A 27563-nucleotide genomic window follows, 5' to 3' on the forward strand; every position below is an offset into this window, starting at 1 on the left:
TGCTCTATAGATTCAAAAAGGATACATTAGTGGAAAGGTTGTTAGTATTCTTAGCAAAAATAAAATATGTATCCATCCCCTCTCAAACATTTTGGCCAAAACTTTTAGATCAAACACAAAATGCACATGGAGTTTGGTATTTGTTATTTAGACTTAACATAAGTTTGATACTTTGTTAAAAGATGAGGAGAGTTAGTGTTTATGCATGAAAACTAATAACAAAAGTTTACCCCTTTACCAATATTATAGAAAAAAAGCACAAGAATCATAGTCGTTTTTTTGATTGATTTAATACTTTCACAATAATTAATGAAAATACATTTTATCGGGCGAAAACAAATTTTTTACGTGGTTAAGTTCTAAACCTGTATAACATATGTTCAACTTCGATGACGTTCTGAGTAATGATTTAGTATCGAAATGATGTCCATTTTTTCCGATTCTTGAATCCATGGACTCCTTAACTAAGCAACTAGGAGATGAAATGAAAATTTCTAGTTTTGATTTGAAGCATTGTCCTAAAATTGCCCTAAACCACAATAGCATCATGATAAACCCTAATCATGACCATTCCACGTTCAAAACCAAATATCTCTTGAATTTCTCAATAGAATGACATGAAAAAATATTCATTGGAAAGCTAATGTAATGAGCTACCAAATGAAAAAAATCCTACTTAAATCTATCTAGTGTAGCTCAAATTATGCCCATATTAATCAAGCTTAAAAGCACACCCAATTCTTCATGTACATACTTCCCCTTCCAAAACTCCTCCATCAATGCCACCCAAATCAAGCGCTATCAGCCGTCGATGGCGTTTGATCGAACGGCTGGAATTTAAACTTGGAAAAGGTAGCGATCCGCGTGATAGGCGTATTTACCAATCAGATTTCAGCTTCCTTGTGTTGAACATGACATGCCGACTATTTAAGCCTAAACATTTTATTCATTTACTCGCAACGAAATTACCAGTAAGATACAGCTGCTCTCTCTTCTCTCTAGATCGCAATTTCATTTCGGTAATCTTCCCTTCCAATTTAATTCTTCTGTTCGTAAACCCTAATTCTACTTTTGGGTTGTGGAATCCGGTCTCGTGTTTACTCTAATGGCTACTGAGGAACCGGTCGTACCGGTGGAGTCTGCTGCGGAGCCGACCAGCGCCGAAGCAGCAGAAGAGAACCCGCCGAACAAGGCTGCCAAGTCGAAGAAGTCTAAAGAGCCTAAAGAGAAGAAGCCTGCTGCTCCTCGAAAACCTAGAAATCCTCCAACTCATCCTCCCTATGAAGAGGTGTGCTGCTGAATTGAATTCGGATTGTCGAACTGAATTTTATGTTGTTTAATTGGTTTTTGGTTGTTGGATCTGTTGTGTTGATTTGGTTTGGTTGTTTTGGTTTTCAGATGATTAACGATGCGATTGTCACGTTGAAGGAGAGGACAGGTTCGAGTCAGTATGCGATCACGAAATTCATCGAGGAGAAGCAGAAGCACCTTCCTTCAAATTTTAAAAAGCTCTTGTTATTCCACTTGAAGAAACTTGTAGCTTCCGGGAAGTTAGTGAAGGTTAAGAGCTCGTTCAAGCTTAAGCCGGCGAAGTCAGCAGTTGTAAAACCCCCTTCACCTGCGAAGAAGAAGCCAGCAGCTGCCAAGCCGAAACCCAAAGCGGCCGCTAAGACTAAGGCTGTGGCTAAATCTCCTGCGAAGCCGAAAGCAGCAGCGAAGCCAAAGCCTAAGACGGCTGCCAAGCCCAAGGCTGCTCCTAAACCAAAACCTGCTCCAGCCAAATCAAAGAGCAGTGCTGTTGCGAAGCCCAAAGCTGCAACGAAGACTAAAGCCGCTCCCAAGCCGAAAGCCAAGGAGAAGCCTGCCAAGGTGGCAAGAACGTCGACGAGAACCTCACCGGGGAGGCGGGCACCGGCTCCGAAACCGGCGCCGAAGAAAGCACCGGCGGCTAAAAAGGCCCCGGCGAAAAGTGTTAAAGCTAAGAAAGTGAAATCGCCGGCGAAGAAGGCTCCGGCCAAAAGAGGGAAGAAGTAAAGGGGGTAGGAGGAACATAGCATTTGTAGCGGTCCTGTAAATCCGTTATCCGTGTGGGTGTATAGACCCTTACATGCCGTGCTATAGAGGAGTTTTAATTTGAGACTTCAAATTTTCTTTTATTTGTTTATTTGTAGAAGGCGACCTTTTCTCCCCCAAGATGATGTATCGCTCAGCTTAGTTTTTAATGGATAAATTCTGTGATCAATTAGGAGCGTCGAAACAGTTCTCACCCTGTGATCTCCACGGCCAATACGAACGGCATCAATTACCAGGAAACTTTTCGTTTCTCGTACGCTAGAATTGGATATGGATTGGGTAACTGAAGTTTGAAGCTTCGTTTTTAAGCTTGGTAAATCTCAATCTTTCTCTGTACTTCTCGCCCCAACTTTCTCTTGTGTGGTTCCAATTTCAACTAATTTATGTCTAAACAATGAATAATTATTATAGGTAGAATTAATTGATTAGCTAGCTATATATGATCTCTTATTATATACTTCATTATTTGGGCATAGGATTAGCATCCTTTTCGTAATGAATGGTAATGGTATAATGTACAAATGTTTGCTTTGTTTCCTGCCTATGTAGATTGTTAGCCTTTTAGGGCGTTGGTAGGATGTATTGGGTTTTATATAACTGGGTTAAGAAGTCGTTTGAAACACAATTGTTGAAGGATGCTAGATACCGTTTCAAAAGTATTAAGGTTAGGAAGCTTGCTTTAGATTAATTTGAATGTGTGTTAGTTGTGGGTTTATGTTCTGTAAATGCTACTTTTTTATGGTATAAATGGTGATGTAGATTAATCTAATTTATGGGACTAGGTTTATGTCTAGTTTATGAGATTAATGTACACAAATGTGTTGTGTGAACCAAACGTACTCCTTATATTACATTCTAACTCTTATATATCATAAACTAAAAAACCAAACACAACTAACGTGTCAGTAAAATATATACTTATGGTACATACTAACTCATAAACCATGTTTATATGCTCTCTTATAAAATTCAAATATTGATTGCACAAATTTAGATTTTCAATTCTAGACTTCATAAACTCATGCTTATTGATATCTTTGGAATCATCTGTTCAGGTTTATGTTTTTTGCCCCTAGGACTTAATGTTAGGAGATTTGTTGGGTTTAAATCGACTGATAGTGGTTATCAGTAGGGAAAACTATTGAAAGGGAAATTATCCTTTTAGTAACAGATTCGTAAAATACATTAGAGGGGGAAATCCTATGGAATATGGCTTATTTATAGAAGGAAGGTATTGAGGAGAACAAATGTAGTAGGAAATCAGAAGGAATTGACGATGGGTGGAGAATCCTGCTGTATATTCTAGCTAGCTCGAATTTCTTTAATTCAAGTATTAGGAGAGCAAGTCTGTTATTATGGTGGAGAACCATTTACCAAAATGAGAACCATTTACCAAAATTTTCTATCTTTCCTATCTCATCGAATTCCAAATTGTTGTTTGAGACCTCTTCTAGAGGGTGTTTCCGGAATTAAGAAATTAAATCTATATTTGATACCTCAAGTTTCTTTAATTCAATAAATTTGGTATATGGGTGGAGAAACCATTTAGCCATTTTGTCTACCTTCCCTATCTCATTAATTCCAAATGGTTGTTCTGGACGTTCTTTAGAGGGTGTTTGATTCGTGTAATTTGGAATTAAGAAATTAAATCTATGTTTGAATTTTGAGTATGTTTATCTTCAACTATAAATAGGCTTGCTTAAATCTAGACTTACTGAATACATCTTTTATGATACACATCCACCTCTACTAATCCTGAGTTACTATAATTCAATTCATTTGCACCATCTAACTTTCCAACCTTTGACATCAGAAGCCAGTATTAAAATCATGGACTGAACCGAACTTCCTCTTGCTAAGTCAATCGTTAATTGGTTCCATGTTGAGACAAATGATGTGCAAACTAGACTACTCTGAAACCTCTTTAAATAAAGTCAGTCTAGTCAAAATTTAGTCCTACCATCCTACGACCATGGATATGGAAAATGCCAATGCGTGGCCCTATGGTTACAGTTGACTTTTATGGCAATATCATCCATCAATTTTAGTTTCTTATTAGCACTTCTTTTTATCCTATAGATCTCACTGTGTTAGCTTATACTAATCAGCATCTATTAAAGTTGTTAGCAACGGATGATCTCACGATTTGAATGTCTAGCTTGCAGCTTCGAAAGGCTCCTTGTCTTCAGTAGTTTATTGTTGGTCTGCCTTTGCGATCTTGATCGATCTAGATTTCAGCTTTGGCCCTTTTAGACATTTTACAGGACAATAAGGCTTCTTTGGAACCATACTTCTTGATATCCAGTGCACTAGGTAATTAAAAATACTATCAGTTTGGTCATGTTTCTGGATATAAATCAGCGCCACCTAGTAGAATTAGGATATTATCAGGTTGGCGACGAGAGATTAATTAGATAACTCATGGTCACTTTTATGAGGATAGTATGAGGCAGTGGTTCTACCACTGGAAGAAGAGCATGGTAGAAACTAGAAAGATGCGGTTAATTTGGCTAATCCACTAGGAATGCTTATGTAAGATCGATCTTCTCAGAGTCGTGCAAGTCATTTAGGCTTTAGGACCTCGGCTTAATTTGGTACAGTTATTTGAATGTTGTCCTCTTAGCTACGATGGGGTGTTTTAAAGTAATGAAATCGTTTCAGCTTGCATCAACCTTAACCAGTCTGCTCCCTCCCTCACCATTTCCTCATCTCCCTTCATTTCCAGTGATGTGCAGACATGTGCAGCTGCATTATCTTATATGTTGCCACCATTTGTAACTTGTTTATATCTCATCCTTGTGTGTCTGCATGTTACGTGGAATCTGAATAAATTGACCATTTCTTATTTTGCCACTATTTGGTAAATAATAGAGGATATGTATTTTGTTGGATAACAAATGATAGTTTGAATTTCTCTTTATCAAGGTCTACAGAATTTTTTCGTCAGCTGTACATTTATGACTTTCTGGCATCCTCCCTATTGGCAAGTGGCAACTGTATCTATTTCTCTTGCATGGCCTTCAGCTCTTTTAATTTAAACATCTTGCTAGTACTTCTCCTCAACTGTTCTTATTTTCCTTCTCGACAAGCTGGTTTATCCATGAAAAGAAGCGTAAGTTCAAATTATAATTGAATTGATTCCATATAGTTGAGCTGATTCCATAGTTGTCCATCAGCTTGAGCTAGCGTGGGATCCTGGACAATTTTTATTGGTTCCTCTGCTGTCCCGTCAAAACATCAGTTGAAGTTTTTTCGATCTGTCCAGCAACTTTGGAATTTCTTCTTTCCTTCCAAATGTCTGTAAATTGAAGTCAGCATTGTAGACGTTCTCCAATTTTTAGCAGGTACCCTCGATATATTTACATTTTCCATGTGACCAAAAAGTAATGATGGAGAGCACCAGGATCTTTGGAAATTTGATCCTGCAGATATCATGCTCTCAATTTTCATAGAAAGAGTAAACGAACTAGTAACTTGCGTAAAACTTAGGTTCGCAAGAGCAGCAATGAAATTTCACTTGAGGTGATTCGAAATATCTGGAAGAACTTTGTACGTTGACTCCATTTTCACGAAGACTTTTTTTGTTTTGTTTTGTTTTTTTTCTCTCTTTTCGAGCCTTCAATTGGAAGTTGTCGAATGGGTCCTAGTTTCTATCCATTAACGGGGGGACGTATCCATCCACAACCCTTGGAGGAAGAGCAGATATTCCACAATCCACATATTCTCTGCTTTTCGGGGGCATGAACCCTGGAAAATTACTCCCTAATCTCCTCACTTCATCTTCTTCTACCGAGATGGTAATTATTCGTCATGATGCTTCCGGATGCGATATTTCTCTACAGGAATGAGTTGGTTCTGCAAATTCTGCTTGGGATCTTAGAGCTTCTCCCTTTCTATAATTTTAGTGAGGAAATATTCTTTCCTTCTTTTTAGACTTTTTTTTTTTTTTTTTTTTTGGGATAAGAGACAAAAAGGGTATATTAGAGAAAACACCCAAAAAGGGCCAAAACAACCTAAAGGCGGAGGGCAAAGAAAACCCTCCCCAAAGGACTATACAATCATAGCTTTCCAATCTTGCATAATAAGAAAAAGACTGTAATTACAAAAAGCCTTTTTGTGTGACACGTTTTGTTTGCGGATGTTTTTTATATGACACATTTTGACATAGGCTTCGCATCAACAAAATTCACAGGATGATGGTTGAATTGTCAGAAAATGAACTTTTTGGTTGAGAAGATTATATGCTCAAACTCTACACGAGACTGGAATTGTTAAGTGGAAAGGCACATGACACCAGAAGTATATTAAATGAAGGACATGGTGGCAAACTAATCTATTTGTCACAGGCAAGACTGGCACGTAACAAGAAGGGCAAGGACAGTAGGGCTTTCTGATAATGGCAATGGCCTGCCTTTCTTGAGACATCAACTCTACAGTCTTTTGTTGATCTTCCATTCTACTTTTACATGGATAAAGAATAAACACAGTGATCACTACCAATTTTGAACTTGTTAACATGTAGATGTGCAACAAGTTTTGTTTTAGTAACCAATCATTCCCCTTCATTGGATAATGTAGCTCGGCATGCCTGTTCTAATCAAATTGAAGCAGTTGTTTAGTTAGATAATGTGCCTCCAGTATGTATTCTAACATCTTTCCTTTGAGGTAGGAGTCCAACAACTCCTAGTTTGCCTTCAAAATATTGTAAACATGAACGAGATGATGGTCTGTAAGATCGCCTGCAGTTTGATCAAGAGAGTATGGAACATCGAGAAGTTGAAGTTCACTTGATTCCATTGAAGAGATGGAACATGGCAAGTAGAATTTGGAATGTTAAATATGTAAATTTGCTCACGGAACACCTGCTGACCACCTAAGGACTAGGAGATGAAGGTTAATCTGATATGTCGAGGTCGTTCAGTTGGGAAACCAAGTTTGGCTCAGACGGTGAAGTGGGTTGGTGAATGTGATGGACTTGAGTTGTATGAGCTGGATAAAATTGGAGAAGTGTTGGTAGGAGATGGCGTTTGACTGGTGTCTGGTTGGTGAAATTAAATGAAGGCGAGGTACCGATTATGGTGGAATTGTTCACTGTAAATCTAGATTTTGAAGGGAGTCATCCTTGAACACAATGATTGTTAGTAGAACTTAAGCACTGGGAAGACAATCAAGTAGGCAGCAATTTTGAAGGCCTAAACGCCAAAAATTTGAAGGTATTTGATGCCTGAACTAAGAAAGTTAATCCCGTTTCTACTAGTTTTGTGCCTCGGTATGGGTACAAGGCTTCCTGATTTGACACCATGTTGAGCTGCCAGGTAGTTATAGATTGATATCACCCTCTTCATCAAAAGTTGAATTGCAATGAAAAAACTCTCTTTTTGTGAAGCTTTTGTCGGTTTGGACAAGTCACATAACCTCCCGTTTCCTGTTTGATGCCAAGAGAAGATGAGGATAATGGTTTTTTTTAAGGGTTTGACTGCCTCTCTCTCCTGAAATAGCCCCCAAGCGTTTACATACAAGAGGATGAACAAGAGGTATTGTTGTACTGACCAGAATTTATATCACAATTTATGTCACAGTTCGTCTATTTAGACAACATCATTCAAGTAGCTGCGTGTCATGGTCATGCTTGTCCAAGACTTGTTACCTGTGGCCGCATGTCATAACAACCTTTTTCCACATACTTTTACGTCATGTATTTAGTTTTGTACGTTGTTTACTTTTCCTTGTACTTTTGGTGGCGAGTGACTCTTTGCTACTTTGCATATTCACATCTGCTAAAGGCAAAATGGTCTAAAATGTACTATAGGGTATCAAAATTTGTATTCTTATCTTGCCTCTGCATTCAAGTTATACAACAATCGTTTCAAAATGCTTTCAAACGTTTTCCAAAATCTTTTTCTCTATCTCCATTTTTCAAAATCGTTTTCTCCAGAATGAAGGTGGAGATTGTGACATCTAATCGATGTGCCATCGTTGATCCCGTTTCTAGTTGGCTGACTTGCTTTCGGAAGCAAGTGTCGTACAATCACTTTGCAAATCTTGAGAAGGTGCAATTGTGACGTTGGCAGCCAGTCAAGGTTATCATCGTGTGAAGGAAAGCAAATGACATGCCTAATAACTTACTTCAGAAACAACTGATATGGAACTAACTATTTATTGAAAAAAGAAAGCTAGAACCAACTATTTATTGAAGAAAGAAAGCTAGGAATAACATAATGAGTGGCTAATTCGTTTATTCAAAGTCTTCGGGGAGATTATATCAATGTCGCTATCCTTATTTTGTGAAGAATAATGTAGATCGGTGTCTTTGGATTTTTGTTATTGATCTACAATCCCATCAAGCTTCATTATGACCCAAAAGTAGCTCCTTAATTGAACAATTGACTGCTTCCTCACCGAAGGATTGTAGAAACATCATTTTCAAAAAGAAGTGTATGAGTAAGGAATAAGATCTTTTTTAGAGGTTGGATTGTGGAATGAAATATGGCCATAAGAAAGGATCTAACAGCTGTAGCTGATCTTAGTTACTTTTATTATATTGATCCTTTGAAAATATCAACATATTAAGATTGTGGAGAACTGCTTGATTTATTTCAATTGATTTTTGGCTTGACTGTGAAAGGGTAGCTCAATTTCCACTTTATTTACAAAAAGAAAACAGAAAACAGGAACAGTGATGTTGTAGAAAGGAAAAACGAAATGATGAATGTGCAGCTGCTGCTTGGAAATATATAATATTAGTGAGAGGAGACGAGAAGTTTCATGGCCATGGTAACTTTTCATGATTTTCATCCCTCTGTTGCCCTCAATGATTATCTTGAATCTGTTCTCCAAAGAAAGAAAAGATGGAAGTATTTTGTCTTCTGCCAAAAAACCAGCAAACTACAAAAGCTGGTGCTTTTCTTTGTAGTGTTTTTTTGTAGGAAAGTGAAGAAGAAATTAAACTTCTCAGATGTGAAGATGTCAACTTCAAAAGGGTGAAAAGTTTGCTTCACAAAATGCCATGCAATTTGGAAATGTAAGAACTGTACAAGATTCTGCCTACTCCCTTTTTCTTATTTTTATTGTCTTCTCTAAGGACATAGAAGCTGCCTAAACTTTATAATCTCTCAGCTTATTACCAGAACATTGTGATTTGATCTGAAACATCTGTCTTTTGTAATGGATTTCAATGTCTGCTGTCTTGCCACCAGATCCCAAATTGTTGGTCGTAGTTTGAGATAATTAAATCCAGGTCTCAAATGTAGACTCTTTTAAGTTGTACAAATTTCTAACTTTTTTAAAAAGAAAAATACCATTGAATAAAAGGTTGAGTTTGGCGGAGGCCAAGGAAGTTTTTTTTAGCTAGCGACGTAGTGTGCTATTATATGGAGAGCTATCTCAATCTAACATGTAATTGAGTGTGAAACATAGTGATATGTAACTTGCATCTTAAAAGAATAATATATGTACATAAGAAAATGAAGCAAGGGTTTTAAAAGAAATTAAAAAGGCCATTTGTTGACCCCACCACAGTTGACAAAATAAGTGCAATTTTTGGCGAAATTTGGCACAGAAAATGAGAGAGAGAGAGGAATGTGGTTCGTAAAATATATGAAGGGAAGATATTGCACATGATTCTCAAACCAAGAGAGGATTGACATTCTTAATCTTTTGGACTTTTGTGCATGTCAAACCCTTATAAGCATAGAAATTAGAATATTTATTGCATTACATTTCTAAATATATAATATCATGTCAAAATTAGAATCATGTGGTTTAGATGGTTTACATTGCATTTCTAATATTAATGAGTATAGAAACGTACTCTTCTATCAAAAGAGCTCTATTTGTTCATAGGTATCGGTTTGGAGTAAGGTCAGTTCATCGGGAGGTGTGTTCTTCCAATTCAAAGTTTATTCCTAGAGATTTCAACCTTGTTAATTATGACAACAGTCGCGATTATAGAAAGACTTGCGACTATGATAGGGTGGTACGCTCTGTTTTTTTAAGACTCATACTCTAATCAAAAGGCTAAAGATCCCTATTAAAAGGTGAATATTGGAATGAGAAAGACTTTGTACACTCGTGAGGCTGCACGACACAAGCGCACAATTGATATTGCTTCAAAAGGTGTTAGCAAATGTGCAGAGTCAAAGCCCTCCGTGTTCACCCACTAGGTCAAAGTGTTTGCTAACTTCAGGGTCTTCGTTTTTAGATAACAACAAAAGGTGTTTCGTTTTTAGATAACAACAAAAGGTGTTTGCCCCTTAAATCGTCAAAAAGAAACCACACAATAGTTGGATTTCATTTCATATTTTTGAGCCACTTTTACCAATATAAAATTGAAAATTCAGAGGAAAAAAGAACTCCCAAAAAAAAAAATTGCTATTGGGTCATGAGTGTGTTAATTGTTGGCTGGCTGAAAGAGCCACTGTTTCTTAGCATCCCAACATTACATTGAGTCATGACCCACCTCAATTTATGACCTTCACATGTAATCTAATCTACCTCAGTTTCCCCTCTCCTCATAACAATCTCTTTCTTCCCAACCACATCAAACTTCTGACCCCTTCAGTAGACATGCCCATAGTACATGGACCACCAACATCCATCGTTATCTTTTTCGTATAGACTACCGTTGATGTCAGCTATATTCTATAATAATATAGCGTACCGTGGTAGATATATCTATACTCTTAGATCAAGATTACTCTACTTCAAACTTTATAGTATTGCTAGTTTTGAGACCAAATTCACATGTAGTTCTCATTTTAGATTATAATATAATATGTCTTGAGCGGCATGTAAATAAATTGATATTCGAATTTCATAGATAGGAAGGAGAGTATTACAAGAAAAAGATTGAAATTTACCATAATCTATCGACTTAAACTACAGCATTAATGACAACAAAAACCATATATAAATTAATCCAACGTGACCTCGATCGAAAAGGCAACAAGTTCATATATACTTACTTCATTCAAATTCCCTCTCCATTTGTTAATTTGTAGCTAAGAATTGAAGATTGGCTTCAAAAGGGAAGAGGAAAATGGAACTCCAGTGCTGGGGCCAGCTCCCTGATCTCTCAGTACTTTCTCCATCTTTGATATGAATACAATACAAAAACAAGGCAGCAGCAATTGATTATATCTTGTTCCTTTCTTTAACTTTCAACACACAATTTTAAAAACACAAATTCAATTTGTGGTCAAAGTAGGTGATCTAGAAATAGTTAGTCTAGAGAGACACTTTAAAATCTAATCTTTTTTAATCTAAAACGAATTCTCCTGATCTCCTTCCTCTCCGCTCCACCCTTAACGAAACCTGCATATAGAAAGATAAGAGATTCGAACCTCGTCGTACCTGTACATAGGCGGTGGCAGCCGGAGATTCGACACTGCCGGCCGACGCAAAGGTAGCCGTAGCTTTTGAAGCTCTTCTTGTATTCATTGCAGCAGTTTCAGATTTAGAAAGAGGGGTTTGAACATCCTCTATTTTTGGTGTTGAGGGGAATGAAGCCTGGTCCGAGATCACTCAAATTTCAAAAAAGATAGAATTTTTTATTTCTGGAGAGGTTGAAATTCAAAGGGATATGAAAGATCTCGCACCAGACAACATTCCCCTCAACTTTTTCATGAAGAGAGAGAGAGAGAAGTGTAGAGAGAGAGAAGAAGAAGGGGTTTGATTGAGATTTGATTTGGCCATGCATTATTTTTTACTTTCATGGGGTCCTTATATACGTAAGAAGCAAAGGTTTGTTGGGTTCTATGACATGGACTCCACTTTCTATGCTCATATCTCTAATCTTTAATTTCCTTTTTTTTTTTAATTTCCTAAACTCATTTTCTCACGGAGAATATTTCAAATGATAACTAATTTCAGCTTTACTACACCTAAATATATCAATAATTATTTTATCTGTACATCACGACTTGGCTCACGCGTTAGGTTTTGTATGATACAGGAGTCTTTGAAATCAAATTCCTTTTGTTAGTGGGTTAAGTTTGGCTTGCTTTAATATATGAATTTGCTAATCTCACGTCTTAATTATAGTAAACCTATACAGCTACATAATATATATATCTATAATATTACAAGTCAATATTATTTTTGTGAGACGGAATGAGTTGAAACTCATTCCTCATGACTACCTATTCTAGGAATTAGTAATTCCTATGTATTTCCGACACCAAATATTGTAAAATCAAGCAGTTGTCCTGTGAGATTAGTCGATGTACGCATAAACTAACCTCGTCACTCAAGGATATAAAAAAGAAAAAAGTTAATATTATTTTAGATCAAGGGAGGGAGTTGTAGCATAATTCATGTCACAACAATGCATCGTTGAATATCCAATTGAGAAATTTTACAATTGGGCACAAATTTTCAAGAGTTGTATACTCTTAAAGATTCAATAAAAAAAATATCTACAAGTGAAATTTTCGTACAAATTAAATTGAGGTGTCCATCAAAATGATATTCTAAAAGCTTTGAAATTAAAATTATATTGTTAGTTTAAGGATAAATTCACAAAATTAACTATATGTGGCGTGTAGTTGTCTCAAAATTCTAGGTATGAAGAATGGTTTAGTTTAACATTGTTTTAGAAAGTTTTTATGATTCCCCATATATAATAGTTATAATATATTAGTGGTTAATTAAGTCAACTATCAATAATGGCATATAAAGAGATTTACAATAATGTAGCATATTTAAACAATAGAATATATTCCAAATAGGGGTGCTCACGGGTTGGGTTGAATCGGGTTGAGGGTATTTTTGGCACCAACCCGAATTTTTGGGTTGGAAATTTGTGGGAACAGGTTGTAAAACGATGGCCAACCCAACCCAACCCAATAAATTCGGGTTGAGTTGTCGGGTTTTTTTTTAATTGATTAATTAATTTACTTTTGTTTTGTTTATAACATGGACAAAAAAAAATATAGAAAAATCAAAATCTTAATTTAAGTACAAATTCAAATCCTAATTGAAATCAATGTAGGTCCTAATTTAATACAAAATTTAAAATTTTACATTATCCAAAATTTATCTAAAGTCCAAATCCAAATTGTGGGTTGGGTTCGTCGGGTTGTTGGATTCCTTGAACACTCCTAATTCCAAATGCAACATATATATTTTGACATTTCTCTCTCTTTTTCTAGTACAATATATGGGATGAGAATTCGAACTCAGGACCTTTTTGTTAGAAATAGGTGAACTATGCTCGATTTGACATATTTTGATATTTTGACATTTCTCTTAACTTTTAGCATGTATAATAATTATCATTCACACTTAAATGTTGACACACTGAGAAAGTTGCATATTTACCTTTCTTATTATTTTTTGATTAATAGATATGGCATCAAACATGCATGCATGTAAGGAATTTTTTGATTAAATAATATAATTAATTAAGCCAAGCCCCCTTGGAAGATATGCTTTGGCTTTATTCTTTTTCCATCGGGATCTTGAGAGATATAACAAGGTAGGTGCATCTTGTAACCCTTGTCATTCTAAGAATCAAAATAGTATTTTAACCTATTATTAGTAAAATTGGGTACGTGGATGTTGCTTTTTTGAAACTTTTAGTTTCTAGAATTTTTTTTTATATATAATATATTATTTGTTCTCTTTGCAAGAATGAATTGTAAAGATAATTGAATCCAAAAAAATGGAAAGACAATAAGGGCTTATATGTTAGGCGATTATATTGTTTTCGGTTGACATATTTATTTTTAAAAATTATTTTCGGATTCTGTGATAAAAATGGTTGAAATGTGGAAATAAGTGTTTTAGATTTTAAATTTGAAACTTTTGAAAAATTAAAACAGTTAAAATATAATATATTATAAATTATACAATATTATAAAATAATAATTCTACTAAATTTATTAAAAAATATTAACACATTAATTGATATTATTTTAGATTGAACTAAATATTTAGTTGGTAATTAATTAATTTACAAATATATTACTAAATAGTTTAATAAAGTTTTTAAATTGATATTCAATTTCTACATCCCTACAAAGCACATCTAAAAACATTAAAAGCAACTATATTTTGATTGAATTATTTATTTTCAAATTATCAACTAAATGCCTCCTCGTTTCCTAATGTTTTTTTAGTTATTATTTCTCTTTTTTTCCCTTTGTTTTACTGATATTTTTATTATTTTCTCTTTTTTTTAACACAAGAAACAAACAATGCGTTAATTCAACCCTTTGTACATGTTTTTTGTTTTTAATTTTTAACAGAACGTTTTCATTTGAAAATTGATTTTTTTTTTGTAAAAGAAAAAAGTCTAAAATAATTATAAAAAACCAATTATTCGATTCTCATTCCTATCAAAAGTCAAAACCAACGTGCACACAAATAAACTCCTCTTTAAAATATGAGAATTATTGGACCAAAGTAAAAATGCGAATATTACTAATTTTAAAAAAGTAGGCGAAATGTTATGTTCAGACCTAAGCTCTAAACAAAATGACACTTAAAAAAGGAATCTTTTCAAAACTATATTTTTTAAAAATTGTGTGTGTATGACATATATATATATGTATATATATATAACTTTTATATATTTTAAATAACTTTTAGGTACGAAGAATACTTTAGCTTACTCAAAACGAATGGTATCATTAACTAATATTCTTTTTAAGTGAATAAAGAATATAGGGTTCAATTGTCGATAATAAACACGAGAGAGTTCTTTATCTACGAGTAATAAATTTGGTTCAATTCGTCTTTGTATTTTCATTGAAATAAAAATTTAGTTATTGTACTCTCAAATTGATAATAATTTAATCGTCATTGAACGTGTAATAATTTAGTACTGTATTTTAAATTTTGTAACAAAATTTAGTCCCTATAAAAAATTTCATCAAAATTAAGTGTTGGTTTTTATCATGTAACAATTAATTAGGCTTTGTAGTTTATAAATACATTTAGTCACTCGTTATTTGATCAATCAACATATATATAAGGACCCCCGTTATATTTTAACATTTTTCATGATAAAAACTGAATCGTTAACAAATTTTAAATTAGTTACGTACTAAAGTTTAGAGTCTAGATTGTTACTTAACTTGTATTTAAAAAAATTGTTACTTAACCTGACAAAATATAAATGTTTTTTTTTCAATGAAAGTATGACTCATTTTATTGATTATACATTGACTTAACCCATAATAGGTCATGGTATGTCTTGACACAATTTTTCCAGTTATCCAGCAAAAGCACAAAACGACCAACACAAATAATAAGAGATTAAGGGAAAGTATAGAAACGACACAATTGAATTATACTAGTGTGTCAAACAATGACTACGTCTAGTATTCCGCTCAAATGTGAGTTCCACTAATATGATGATTGGTACAAGCGGCAAATATATCCCCATATATTGACGTTCTAGAGGTCCCAACAAGGAATCATCTAGCTTCTAACCATTATAACACAATATATTTAGATACAGGAATGAAAAACCCTCAATAGAATCAAGATCTAATTACCTAAAATATGTCGATCTTGATCTGCCGAACTCTACTACCAATACCTCGAGTCATTGCATATGAATTGCCACAAAAATAATGCTCTCAATTTCGACTTGGAAGTTAATACCCACAGCTGCCCAAAAACCTAGGTGAAGAAATTATTTTATAATATCTTACGCCACAACATCGAGACGTTGTCCACTGTGTCTCAACACTACGGACGCGAAGCACTAAATGCACGTCTCCTTGCAATAGCACCCCTAGCATCTCAATGCTGCGAACTTTGCAGCGTATTCCTTCGCTTTCGCAGTAGAGTGTCTCAATGGTGCCTTCAACGAATGTGCCTTAGAGCTCCCAATCTTCCTTCCTTGTTCAAGTTCCATTTCGTCATCGCTTGCTTCAAGTGTGGGTTCTACCAATCTCAACAATTCATAGTCCTATGCTATTAGATTTTATGGGTAAGAAACAAAGAGGACAAAAAATTATTACACCAAGAAGCCAAAAATATTGGCCTATGATAAATTCGAACACTTTGTTTTGAATCGTAATATTTACGGGTCACAAGCCAGAAAAAATTGGTTTGATTTAATCACGTTAATTTTCAAGAAAAAACGACAAGCAAATTTACGATTCGAAATTTTAGTACTGGGTTTAGTTCAAGTTGATATGTTTTTTTTTCCTTTCAAAGTACAGAGTTGATATGAAATTTTGTTTGCTCACGGGTTCTTCTTAACAAAAAAGAAAAAAGAAAAAAGAAAAAAGGAAAAAAAAACCTCACGGGTCGTTCTCAATTCTCATGTCCAAATCTATAGTATTGGCATACCTATATACCTAATTTGTTCCCAATTTTGTTTATAGGTAGAAAGAACTTAGCAGAAATTTCTCTTAAGTTAGGCAATTTTCCATAATTACTTTACAGAGCAATTATTAATGCACTTTGATTGGGACCTTCCATTATTCGAATTGAAGGTTAGGCCACCAAAATAGGCTACTCGACATTTTTAGGAGTAACAAAAAATTCTCACTTGTAAAAAAGATAAAAAATAATAATAATGAAATTAAAAAATCTCAAGAAAATCTATTACTTTTAGGCTCCATCGTGAACGAAGATGTGAAATATCACCATTTTAAATGCGGTTGGATCAACTACAATAAAAAATAAAATAAAAAAAAACCTTTGTCGTTTTATTTTATTCAACTCTTCATTTTCTCATACTAAAACTAAAAAATACTCCCTTAGTCATGTAGATTGGTTTTTTTTTTATTTCTACATTTTTAAAATGTTTTATTTTAATCTTATTTTGGTCTCTTAATTTTATTTTTAATCTCATTTTTCTACCACAAGTCAACAAGATGCTGTATTCTATATATTTCTTTATAATGTTACTATTATTTTATATTAATTCGTTTTCATTAAATTGAGAATTTGTGTTAAATTTTTGAAAATAAGAATAAAGATGGTAACTTTTCAAAAAATATTAATCAAAACAGACATTAAAGTACAGTACATGGACTAAAAAGTGTGGAGACAAAATTAGAATTTTAACCTTTCTTTTACCATTTGTCTATTGACACATATAAAATCAACCAATATTTATAGTAATTAGTATTTTATCCAAAGAACTATTTTATTTCGATTGAAAATATACACTTAGTTTGAGCTATGTTCAAAATATAAATTAAAACTGAATCATATGATAATAATAATAATTTATTATTTAAAGTTATTAACATAAACACAACTTAATTGGTTAACATACCAATCTCTAATCATAATCAAAATGCGGTGAGTTAAATATTTATCTCCGTATTAAAAAAGTAAATTAATATTATTATTGAGATATTTTATTTTGAACGAATATTATTATTAAGATATGAAGTAAATATATACAAAACACAAACTAGATTTGTAATTCAATCGTGCATTCTTGCATAAGATCAATATGAATAGGTAGAGAAAGGTCGCGAATATTGGCGCGAGAAAAAAAAAAAGGTATATAAATAAGATAAAACGGCGGGGAAGAAAAGGAGAGAGTGGGAAAAACAAATTTGGCGCTTAAACCGTTCCCCGACTCCACAACCCAAATTATTTTTTATTGAGTGTTCATCGAAATTCGCTTCGTTCTCTGTAACCATATTGTTCCCGCTCTCTCGACCTGCTCTCTCGTCTCGAGGAAGAAATCCCCGAAATCTCTGTTTTCCGGTAAGTGAATGCGAAATTGAGCTCTCAATTTCTTTAGATGCATTGTTTTCATTTTTAATCTTTTATGAATCTCCGGTCATTCCATATTTCCGTCTGCGTCTTGGTTCTTCTTATCTTAGGGTTTTCGGGTAATGTCATTGTATCAGTCGACGTCTCTGTTTTTGGTGGAGGCATTTTCTGTCTGCACATTTTTCTTTCTGTGTCTTGTACGATTTGTTAGAGTGGGGGTAATCTATATTACAGTTTTGGCATTTTTTTGGAGTTCTGGTTTCGTTTTACAGTTTATACTGTCTTCTTCTGGTGGTGCATTATGCTTCTGTGAACGCGTTTGGTTATACAGAAAGTTGAGGGAAGTAAGAAATATTATGTTGTCTGGGAAGGAGGGATATTCGATTTTGGACCCAACTATTCTGGGCCTTTCTTACAGTTCTTTGTTCCAATCCTTTGTGTACCTTCTTCCATTAGGAGCCTCTTCTTTTTCCTCTCTTTGGAAGGTGAAGGTCCCAAGAAGGCCAAATTCTTTGGGTGGCGGGTTTGCATGGGAGAGTGAACACCTTAGATCATATTAGGAGGGAATCATTCTTCATGTTTTCAATGGAGCTCTTTGTGTAAACGGGCGTTAGAGGATCTTGATCACATCCTTCAAAGTTGCGATTGTGCTATGACTCTTTAAAATTGTCTGTTGGGGTCACTTGGAGCCTGTTGGGTGCAGAATAGAGATTGTTGTTCTATGATGGAGGAGATTCTTTTGAATCCTCCCTTTTGAGAGAAGGACAAAGTCCTTTTGCAGACTTGTTTTTTGCTATGTTCTGGAGTAGAACGATAGAATTTTTAGAGGGATAGAGAGATATGAAGAAGGGTATGGGATGTTGTTAGATCAAGTTCCTCTTTGTGGACATCCGTTTCTATGCTTTTTGTAATTATCAGCTAGGTATTATTCTTTGGACTAGAGTCCGTTTATGCATTATTAGGGCTTGGACTCCTTTTATAGGGCTATTTTTTCTCTTGTAGAACAAAAGTTTGGTTTTTCAAGAATAAAAAATAAAAAATAAAAAATCAAGGCTATTTTGGAATATGAATGATATAATTGGGTTTTTGAATTTTAAGGTATTCTTGGTGATCGAAAAGATATGTAGGAAGTTAACAAGGCTCCCAAGCGTCATTTGAAGAGAATCGACCTTTCACTTGTTTATCGAGGAATTGTGTTTTCATTTCACTAATATAATTTGGCTGTATCATTATGTCAGCTGTAGATGTCTTCTATAATGTTGAAGCTTATGGGGTTGGTGCGGCTTTGGATTTACACTTTCGTATATTCGCCATCGGAAAGCATAAAATTTTAGTTAAATTGCACATTTGTTTTTTCATCCAACTTTATGCTTGTTCATTGAGCACTTGGCTATGGTCTCGGCTAGCGAACATCAAGGCAGGCATTACAAAGAGCGGTATTTCATTCATTTGCTGATATTATTTTTTCCCATAATTTGTACTGATTTGTCCATATATTTGTTGTTGTTGGTTGAATTTTTCCTCTAGGGTCTGTATGGACAGGGAAAATTGCACGACACCTGATGCAGGTGAGGTAATCGAGGATTTGAAATTTTCACAAAATGAAACATTCGATTATGACTTTAGAGGGTCCGAAGTAAAGAAGTGGCCTGGATGGCCTGGGGAGAATGTATTCAGGATGTTGGTTCCCATACAAAAGGTTGGCAGTATCATAGGTCGCAAGGGAGAGTACATTAAAAAAATCAATGAGGAGACTAGAGCTCGCATCAAAATTCTTAATGGTCCTCCCGGGACATTAGTTAGAGCAGTGAGTTTTTATCTTATTTTATTTTTAGGTTTTCAGTGTGTAACACTGTTTTTATAAAAACTTGTGCACCCTCTGTCTATTTAAATTATTATTTCTTTTATTTAGAGTTTTATATGTTGCTGATGGCTGTATTTAATATACAATACAGGAATTACTCATTTTATAAGCCCAGTGCAATTATTAGTTTCCTGTGTTTAATTGTTGAAATATGCTTTCTCCCATTATCTGTGTATGAAATTATGTTTTTCTTAGCAAAAATTGGCTACACACCAGCAGGTAAGTGCTTTTTGATGTGTCATGTTTTTATTAGATCTAACATATTAGTTTGGTTCATGAGTTTATTAAATTTAAGTATAATTTTAATAAATTAATAATTTCAACTTGGACTACTATCATTATTAATTTCTTGTTTGAGTACTGGTTGTTGGCCTATGCCCATGAAAGTACTAGTTATGTAATTATTACATAAAATTAGTTCGTTTTCTTTAGGAACTAAAAGCTGAGGGACTGATAACAAGAAAAGTAGTTTGAAAATAGAAAGAGTCCTGGGTTGATGACTCTGAGGGAAGTTGTGAACAAAGTTTAATGGGGAACAAGGAAAGATAGAAAATACAACTTGGAAATGTATGATAAACAACAAGAGGCTAAATCTTACACAGAAGTATGCTTTACTAAAGTAACAAAAATAAGCATGTGCAGGTTCCAAATTGTGATTAAAGTTGTGGAGTTTACCTCATAGGTGGTGCTGAAAACTTTCTTTTTCCAAACCATCACAAATGGGTTTTGCAGGATCTGGTTTCCTGAAGCTTTTGCTTTCTATTAATGCATAAGTTGATCAAACAGCATCTTGCCACAATCCACGTTGTTGTTTGGTACTGCTATAAACTTCTCATAAATGTCTGGACTGTTCATATTAAAATGTGAAGTGGCTTTTCAACACTGTTTCCCATATTATGCAAGTAGCACACACCATTATAAACTGAGCTATGATGTTGATATTAATCACTTAGCAACTAACATATTGCAAATGGTTCCAACTCTTGTTGAACTTTTATATTCTCACTTTTGAGTTGAATGTCAAGGTCGAATGTTTTTACAGAGATATATATAATACTAAAAATGCTTGCAAGGTAAATTTGAAAATGACATATATACTTATACTGACGAACTTGATTGAATACTCCACATTTTAATGGTAGGTACAAGTTATTGTATGTGCTGCTGAATTTAGTATTTGGATGTAGGGAAAGCCACTCTAGAAGTGCATATGGGTCATCCTTCTAGGAGAAAAGGCTAGAATTTTGTTAACTAACGTTTCTAAATTCTTCAATTTGGAATTGACCTTAGAAAAATAGGATAAATTTTGAAACTTTGATTGGTATTAGATGGCTTTTCGTGACTTAGTTTGCTTGTGGCGTCCACTTAGAGTTCCCTTTTGAAATATTATTGTTGTCATACCTGGCTAATATTAATGTCAGTTGAAGTGTTTTTCTTGAGCTCCTAGGTTTAGGTTTGGAAGAACATCTTATCTTCCTGTTTACTTGTATATTTTCCCCCTTCAGTGGAAGTGTTTCTTATAAAGAAAAGAAAAGAAACGTTTCATGTAGCATTTAAGATGAGTTACATTGGTCAGAATATTTATTGCAAACGGGCTCAGTATTGGTTTCGTAATCCTAGCAATAGTATTAACTTCCTGGCGCAACTTTATTGTTACTCATTCAAACACTGATGATCTCTTTACCCAACAAAGAATGATGTAATAGACTTGGCAATTTATTTTATTTTGTATGTACATGTCAGTTTAAATTATAGTTGGACCAGTTGTATTGGATCTAAATTTTTGGCTGGCTCAGTAATGCACTCTTCCCCCTCTTTCGATGCCATTTCAAGGTCATAGTGTCGGCCAAAGAAGATCTAGAATTGCCAGTTTCTCCTGCAATGGATGCTTTACTGAGAGTTCACCAAAAGGTGGTTGACATAGATAACAATTATTCTCAAGCTACATCAAATGCAGGGGGCAAGGTTATCACAAGGCTTCTTGTTGCACATGCACAGGGAGCAATCTTAATTGGGAAGCAGGGTTCCACTGTAAAATCCATCCAAGATGCTTCAAATTGTTCCATAAGAGTTCTTGGAGCAGGTGTGGTGATATGAAGTTAAGTACTATATTAGAAATCATGGTGATGAAATAAACTTTTTATGTCTGTCTTTTCTCTCAACTAAAAGCCTAACTAGTATCCAGGAGTTGCAATTCTCGTACTAGTCTTTCAATCTATTTCCACCAGCACATTTAGTACGCCTCTTTTGATGAGAATGATATTTCACTGTTCCATGATGGATTTTTCACTCTCTTGTATTTGACATTGAAATTTCCTTGCCCTGGTTTTGTACTTTTTCACTGATTTTGCTATTCTGATGGTGTTATCATCTGCCTCATTCATTATGTCATGTTTTTTTGGCTACTAACCAACTTGTAACATGTTGCCTTCTAAATTTTCAGAATATCAATAATTTCACTAGCCTTTTATATTGATTTTAACCATGTTGTAATTTGTAAATTGTACTCTTTGTTTAGTAGTAATGTGAATGTAAAAATAATTTACTGCAGAACACCTCCCGTCTTTTGCTCTGCAAGATGACAGTATTGTTGAGATACAGGGGGAATCTGCTGCCGTTCATAAAGCAGTTGAATTAATTACTAGTCATCTACGGAAGTTTCTAGTTGACCACAGTATAGTTAGTGTTTTTGAAACGCAAGTAAGTCTATTTTTTGACTAGTTTTCATTATTTTTGAAATTGTAAAGTTAGAAAATGTTCAGAACGGATGGATATTGCTTATCTGGATTGAAAATAGAAGATTTGAAGATAGGGATTATGATCTGGATCTTATTCATGAAACTGTACACCATACCATTTGGAAGTCTAGTGCTTGAAGTTGAATATCCAGAGACTTTGGTAGCTATAGTACCTAGACTAAGATGCAACTTTTGAATCAGAAAATGACAGAAGAATTGGATAAGGTCTTAGGTGTGTGTGTATATAAATATATACATATATTTATATATATCTCTAGGGATGAAGATTTGAACCTCCAGTCTTTCGGTCAAGCATATATGCCTTAAAGCCCCTTAACTAGTTGAGCTATGTTGGCAAAATAAGAGCATGCTTTATAAAGTCGAGAATTTCATAAACGGTCGCATCATTTGTGTGGTTTACAGTTTATTTTAAGACCATTTAATATTGAAGTCTTAACTATTTTCAGAGTCAATATCTTGACCTGATAGATAGAAATATATTTAGTAGTTCCAAGTTTCAACTTCCTTCGTTTCTAATTTTCTAATTCCTTATCAACTGGATTGTTTATGATTTTCAATATATTGATGATTTTCTAATTCCTTATCAAATATATTTTTATTTGGCTCATTATGATTAGTTAGACTGTCTAGTTTCTGCATCATTTGAACAACTTCTGCATTTGTGTTGTATGACTTCTGTATACCACCACAGTTTGATTGTAATTGTGTTTTTGGAAGCGAAATTTAAGATACTGACAAGTTTTAGTTTCTAATTCAATTGCTACAACAGTATGCATGATGTGTAGTTATCATTGTTTAGATGCAGATGCTACAATCTAAGCAGAACATCTTCCCACAGACCAAGGACCTGTGTCCTGTCTGGCTTCCAACTTATAATGATTTTATACCTGGCTTTGAACCTCATACTCAGTACGACCAGGGTCCAGATCAGTATTGGAAGTACATATCACCACCTGATTTGTGCCTGGACAAGCAGTCTCATCAGGGTCCTGTATTTGGGAGGGACGCTGGAGTTCATTTTACCAGTTTGCAACCACGACAATCATTAGTCACAAAGGTATCTTGATTTTATTTTTCTTTATTCTTTGGTAGCAAGTTCGTTTTATGTTAATCTTCAATTATGCTACTAGATTATGAATGAGGTATTATTCTCATAGAGGACATCATATTTTTCAATTATACTAGTTTGTTTAATTTAGACCATTAGATGAAACTCTACATACTGTTTTTTTTTTTTAAGAAACATCAAAAAGGTATATAGAAAAGGGGAAGGTCCCCAAAAAGATACAGCCTAAAGGCGGAGGGTAGAGAAAACCCTCCCCTCAAAACTTTTTGAGTCAAAAGAAAGAAGCAAATCTGCAAATCTGCAATGGAGTCTATAAGCCAAACGGCCACTACTTCTTCAAGGGTAATTGTGAAGCTCCGTCGTAGGTGGAATTCCTCAACTAAGACAACTCTTCCTTTACTTCTTGAGTCAAAAGAAACTTTGAAGGACTTGTTTTCAATCTTGGTAGACAGCCACCGTGAAGCCATGGCAGAAGCAAAGCCGGCGGCGGTTAGGGGGAGAGCAATCTCAACTGAACAAGTTTCTCATAGTTTTCCAATCCTTTATACAAACTCTACATACTGTTTTTGCTAAGATGACTTACTTGAAATCAATACTTGGATTCCAACTTGAGAATGGGAGAAAAACTTCTGTATTATAACTTGGAGTTTAATAAGGCTGGATGTCTTTTGATGATCACCATGATAAATCATGTTAAAACTAAAAGTTAGTGTGCAAGGCGACTCTAAATGTCACCTCTCCCTTTGATCCTTTCAATGTTACCCTATGTGAATTTTAATTCGAGTATTCTGCTCTATCTGCCTAAAATTAAATTTATAAGCTAAGGTTGTTGCTAGAAACTAATTGTTTCCTCTGTGTTTCATAGATTGTACTATTGTTAATAATAGATGTAATATTTAATATGTTGAAGCACCATTCGAATGGGGTGATTTTAAATTTAGGCCTACGGGCATGTAGTACTGTTTATTAACATATCTTGGCTTATTAATTTCTAAAAGACATCTGTAACCTGACATAATTGTAGGTAAGACTTATTATTGTGAGAATTCAACTCAATCTCTTTTTCTTGTTTCTTGTTCAGGTTGAACTCTGCATGCAAATTCCACTTTCATACGCAGATTCTGTTATTGGGATGTCCGGTGTAAATATAAGCTACATACGTCGGACCAGTGGGGCATCTGTTGCAATCCAAGAAACAAAAGGTGTTCCTGGGGAGATGACCATTGAAATAACTGGAACTCCTTTACAAGTACAAGCAGCTCAACAGTTGATACAGGTTTCTTGAAGATTATTTTTTCTTTTAAATTCATGAAATCTGAATGTCCTGACTTCTATTTTATTAATTTTTTTTTTTGAAACAGGCGACTTCCTTTTTTCTATCCATATTATTTTATATTTTCGAGGAATTCTACCGTATCATGAAATCTGAATGTCATGACTTCCTTAGGAAGATATCAGTTTGGTAGGAATTGGAGGACTTGGGAGGTCTCTACACTAACACTTGGGCCTTTTTTTTTTTCTTCTTTTTACAAGAAACAAGATGATATATTAACAAAAGGGCCACAAAGAACAGCCTAGGGGCTGAGGTAGAGGAAACCCCTGCCCAAAAAGGAAACTAAATAATAAAAGCCTTCCAATCATTGACAATCATTAGAATGCTAGGATCACAAAAGAATTTCTTGTGTTTGAGCACCGCTGAGGTAGTATGCTAGACACTTCTTCAAAAAGAATCTCTATCTATTTTCTATCTTAAAAAATTCTTTGATTTCTCTGAATCCAAATAAGCCAGAAAATAGCTCTCATGGCACAAACCCCAAAGAATTTTTGCTTCTCCTTTAAAGAAGGTTCCTGCTAAGCACTCCAAGAGCCACAAGTCCACTTTCTCAGGGAGGCAACCAACCAAACCAAACCTTGGGCCATTGGGGCGATTTTAATGTCTACCGTTGGTCTCATAAAAAGTCACGATGGGATTCGAAAACTCACCTCACTCGCTTAACCTTGGTTGCTACACTGAAAGAGTACATCCCTCTTAACTTATAATACACTGAATTGTCTGCTATATACTCAGCACTTTTCCTGCCATACTTCTGGTCAGAAAATCCCCATAACTTGACAATACTCTCTACTTGGTTGAACCCCCCTTTCCAATCTCATCCTAGGGTGCACGTTGGCTATAGGAGGTTATCTGATTTTGTAATAGAAGCAACGCCTTTTTAATCAGAACAGAGAAGTACATTAAAAAGAGGAATACAAAGAACAACCTAGGGACTGGGCAGAGAAACCTCTGCTCATAGAGCTACCAAAAAAAATGGTGTTCCAATATTTAATAATCATCATAAAGTTATAATTACAAAATAATTTTCTATGATTTGAACACCACTACGATGACTTATGCGGCACTCTATCACAAAAAGAAGCAAAAAATGACGTTTTGCCTTCAAATGGGATTCTTAGTGAAAGAAGCAACCTTAGGAGCATGGGAACTTTCAATAGGATTATTAATATCCTATTCTTGGTGGATTTGCCCCCAAAAAGTGGCCTCTATGTTTACACATGGTCTAATTTAAGATGTACATGCTTCTCACTCCCTCATGAATCATTTCTTGATTTTAGAGGATTCAAGGTAAGTTTCAATGACTCTAGAGTTGATTATCTGAAAAGAGTCTGATGATTATCTTATCCTTATTTAAACAGGGTGTTTTAGATGGGAATCTATGCCTATTCGATTTGAGAACATATGGTTGAAGCATCCTTTCAGTTATATTTTAGATGGTGAAATTTTTTGTCTCCTAGAAGGTTGGCCAGGTTATATGCTTATATGATAAAGCTTAAAATTTTAGAGGGCTTTCTCAAGACTTAGGCTGGAACTTCTGAAGAGGAAATATATTGGGCCTAAAGATGTGAACAACAATGGGTCTTGGAGGGGAGATGAAGACTCAAGTTGTTCCGTTGATTTATGTATGGTAGAAGGAAAGGGTCCATAACTATGGCTTTCAAAAAAAGGCACTAGTCTGGTTCAAGATGAAGATACAGAGCTGGAATTTATCTCCCAACTATGACTTACACAATATGTGAGGGAATCAAATTCCGTTGAGCAGGTCTCTAATGGAACCCTATTTCAGAGGAGGATTGAAGATCCTTAGTGAAAGCGCTTGGCCTGGTGAATTCTCATGTGCATTCTGAAGATGCAAGGACCATAAAAAATCATGTTGATGTTTCATTAGGTTTTTTTTTTCTAAGAAGGTATACTTCTATGCGGACACACCTTCATCACCCTCATTTCTAATTAAGTGGATACTAAAGAAGTAATAGGGTCTACTCATAAAACTTGATCTTGGGAAGGCATATGACCTTGTTCATTGGATTTGGGTCAACCTTGATGTCATTTTTTTAAAAAGGAAAGGTTTTTGTTGGGGATGGAGAATGTAGATTGCTTTCTTATAGCTCAAGAGTTTAACCTTATAGAAGGATTTGAAAATATTAAATCGGATAAAGGTGGTCAAAATCTTCAAATACGCTTCAGGGCTTAAGGGTTTTCTATTATGCTTGAGCTCTATACTACTGCAATTTCTAATTGAGACCCCTTCTAGTTCTAACTCTATGATTGATGCAGAACTCCATTGCTAATGCTGCTATCTACGTACCAGAACCAATAACCAGATTAATCCACGAGGGTCATAATGTTTATCCAGCTTAAGTCTCTGTTTATGCATTGCCTCCCAAGTCCTAATGTTGCTGGTCGTGCTCTGCTCGCTAACCTGCTGGTGCTGGCTTCGTTTCGCTTCGCTTTTTGCCACCAAATCCTCAGCGCAAATGCAAGATTAGTTCTTTTCTTGGATCATCATATTTTTTGTACATCCCTTCTAAGATGAATGTGGGAAAATCTTGGCTTGGGCTACAACATTAAGCTCTTTACAGTTTCGTTTCCTGGCCCCTCTTACTGGGATGATAATTTTGTCGTTCAAAATAGTTATGCATCAAAGATGAGATTTATGTGCAGTGGACAACCATTAACCATGGTTCTCAAATATCTTAACTACTGTATATATGAGTTTGGGATGATTTCAGGGTTTACGGCTTCAAAAAGCAGTCAATTTTACTCGCA

At 34.8% G+C, this 27563-nt stretch overlaps 2 protein-coding genes and 1 long non-coding RNA gene across 6 annotated transcripts; 2 read left to right on the forward strand and 1 right to left on the reverse strand.

Moving 5' to 3' along the window:
- Nucleotides 1-941: 941 nt before the first annotated feature.
- On the forward strand, nt 942-2242 carry LOC111015272 (winged-helix DNA-binding transcription factor family protein). Its single transcript, XM_022290232.2, has 2 exons — nt 942-1288; nt 1399-2242. The coding sequence occupies exons 1-2, from the start codon at nt 1106-1108 to the stop codon at nt 2032-2034; spliced, it is 819 nt and encodes a 272-aa protein (XP_022145924.1). The 5' UTR covers nt 942-1105; the 3' UTR covers nt 2035-2242.
- Nucleotides 2243-10863: 8621 nt separating this feature from the next.
- LOC111015273 (uncharacterized) lies at nt 10864-11835 on the reverse strand. Its single transcript, XR_002602008.2, has 2 exons — nt 11425-11835; nt 10864-11162 (listed from the first exon to the last, which is right to left on the reverse strand). It is a non-coding gene; the product is annotated as an uncharacterized LOC111015273 (long non-coding RNA).
- Nucleotides 11836-17503: 5668 nt separating this feature from the next.
- LOC111015305 (flowering locus K homology domain) lies at nt 17504-27544 on the forward strand. 4 transcript variants are annotated; one of them, XR_015791791.1, is made up of 9 exons: nt 17504-17760; nt 19008-19205; nt 19297-19576; nt 21467-21716; nt 22185-22333; nt 23192-23449; nt 24540-24734; nt 26153-26701; nt 27072-27544. XR_015791791.1 is itself a non-coding variant. In XM_022290296.2 (8 exons), the coding sequence occupies exons 2-8, from the start codon at nt 19162-19164 to the stop codon at nt 27153-27155; spliced, it is 1260 nt and encodes a 419-aa protein (XP_022145988.1). In that variant the 5' UTR covers nt 17509-17760; nt 19008-19161; the 3' UTR covers nt 27156-27544. The 4 variants fall into 4 exon arrangements, 3 of the variants coding, with proteins under 3 accessions (XP_022145988.1, XP_022145990.1, XP_022145991.1); XM_022290296.2 differs by lacking the exon at nt 26153-26701 and having other exon boundaries at nt 17509-17760; XM_022290298.2 differs by lacking the exon at nt 26153-26701 and having other exon boundaries at nt 17510-17760; nt 19008-19186.
- The last annotated feature ends 19 nt before the right edge of the window (nt 27545-27563 follow it).

Source organism: Momordica charantia, assembly GCF_013281855.1.
Source record: "Momordica charantia cultivar OHB3-1 chromosome 6 unlocalized genomic scaffold, Mcharantia_2.0 BLBB01000006.1, whole genome shotgun sequence".
NCBI classification, from domain to species: Eukaryota; Viridiplantae; Streptophyta; class Magnoliopsida; order Cucurbitales; family Cucurbitaceae; genus Momordica; species Momordica charantia.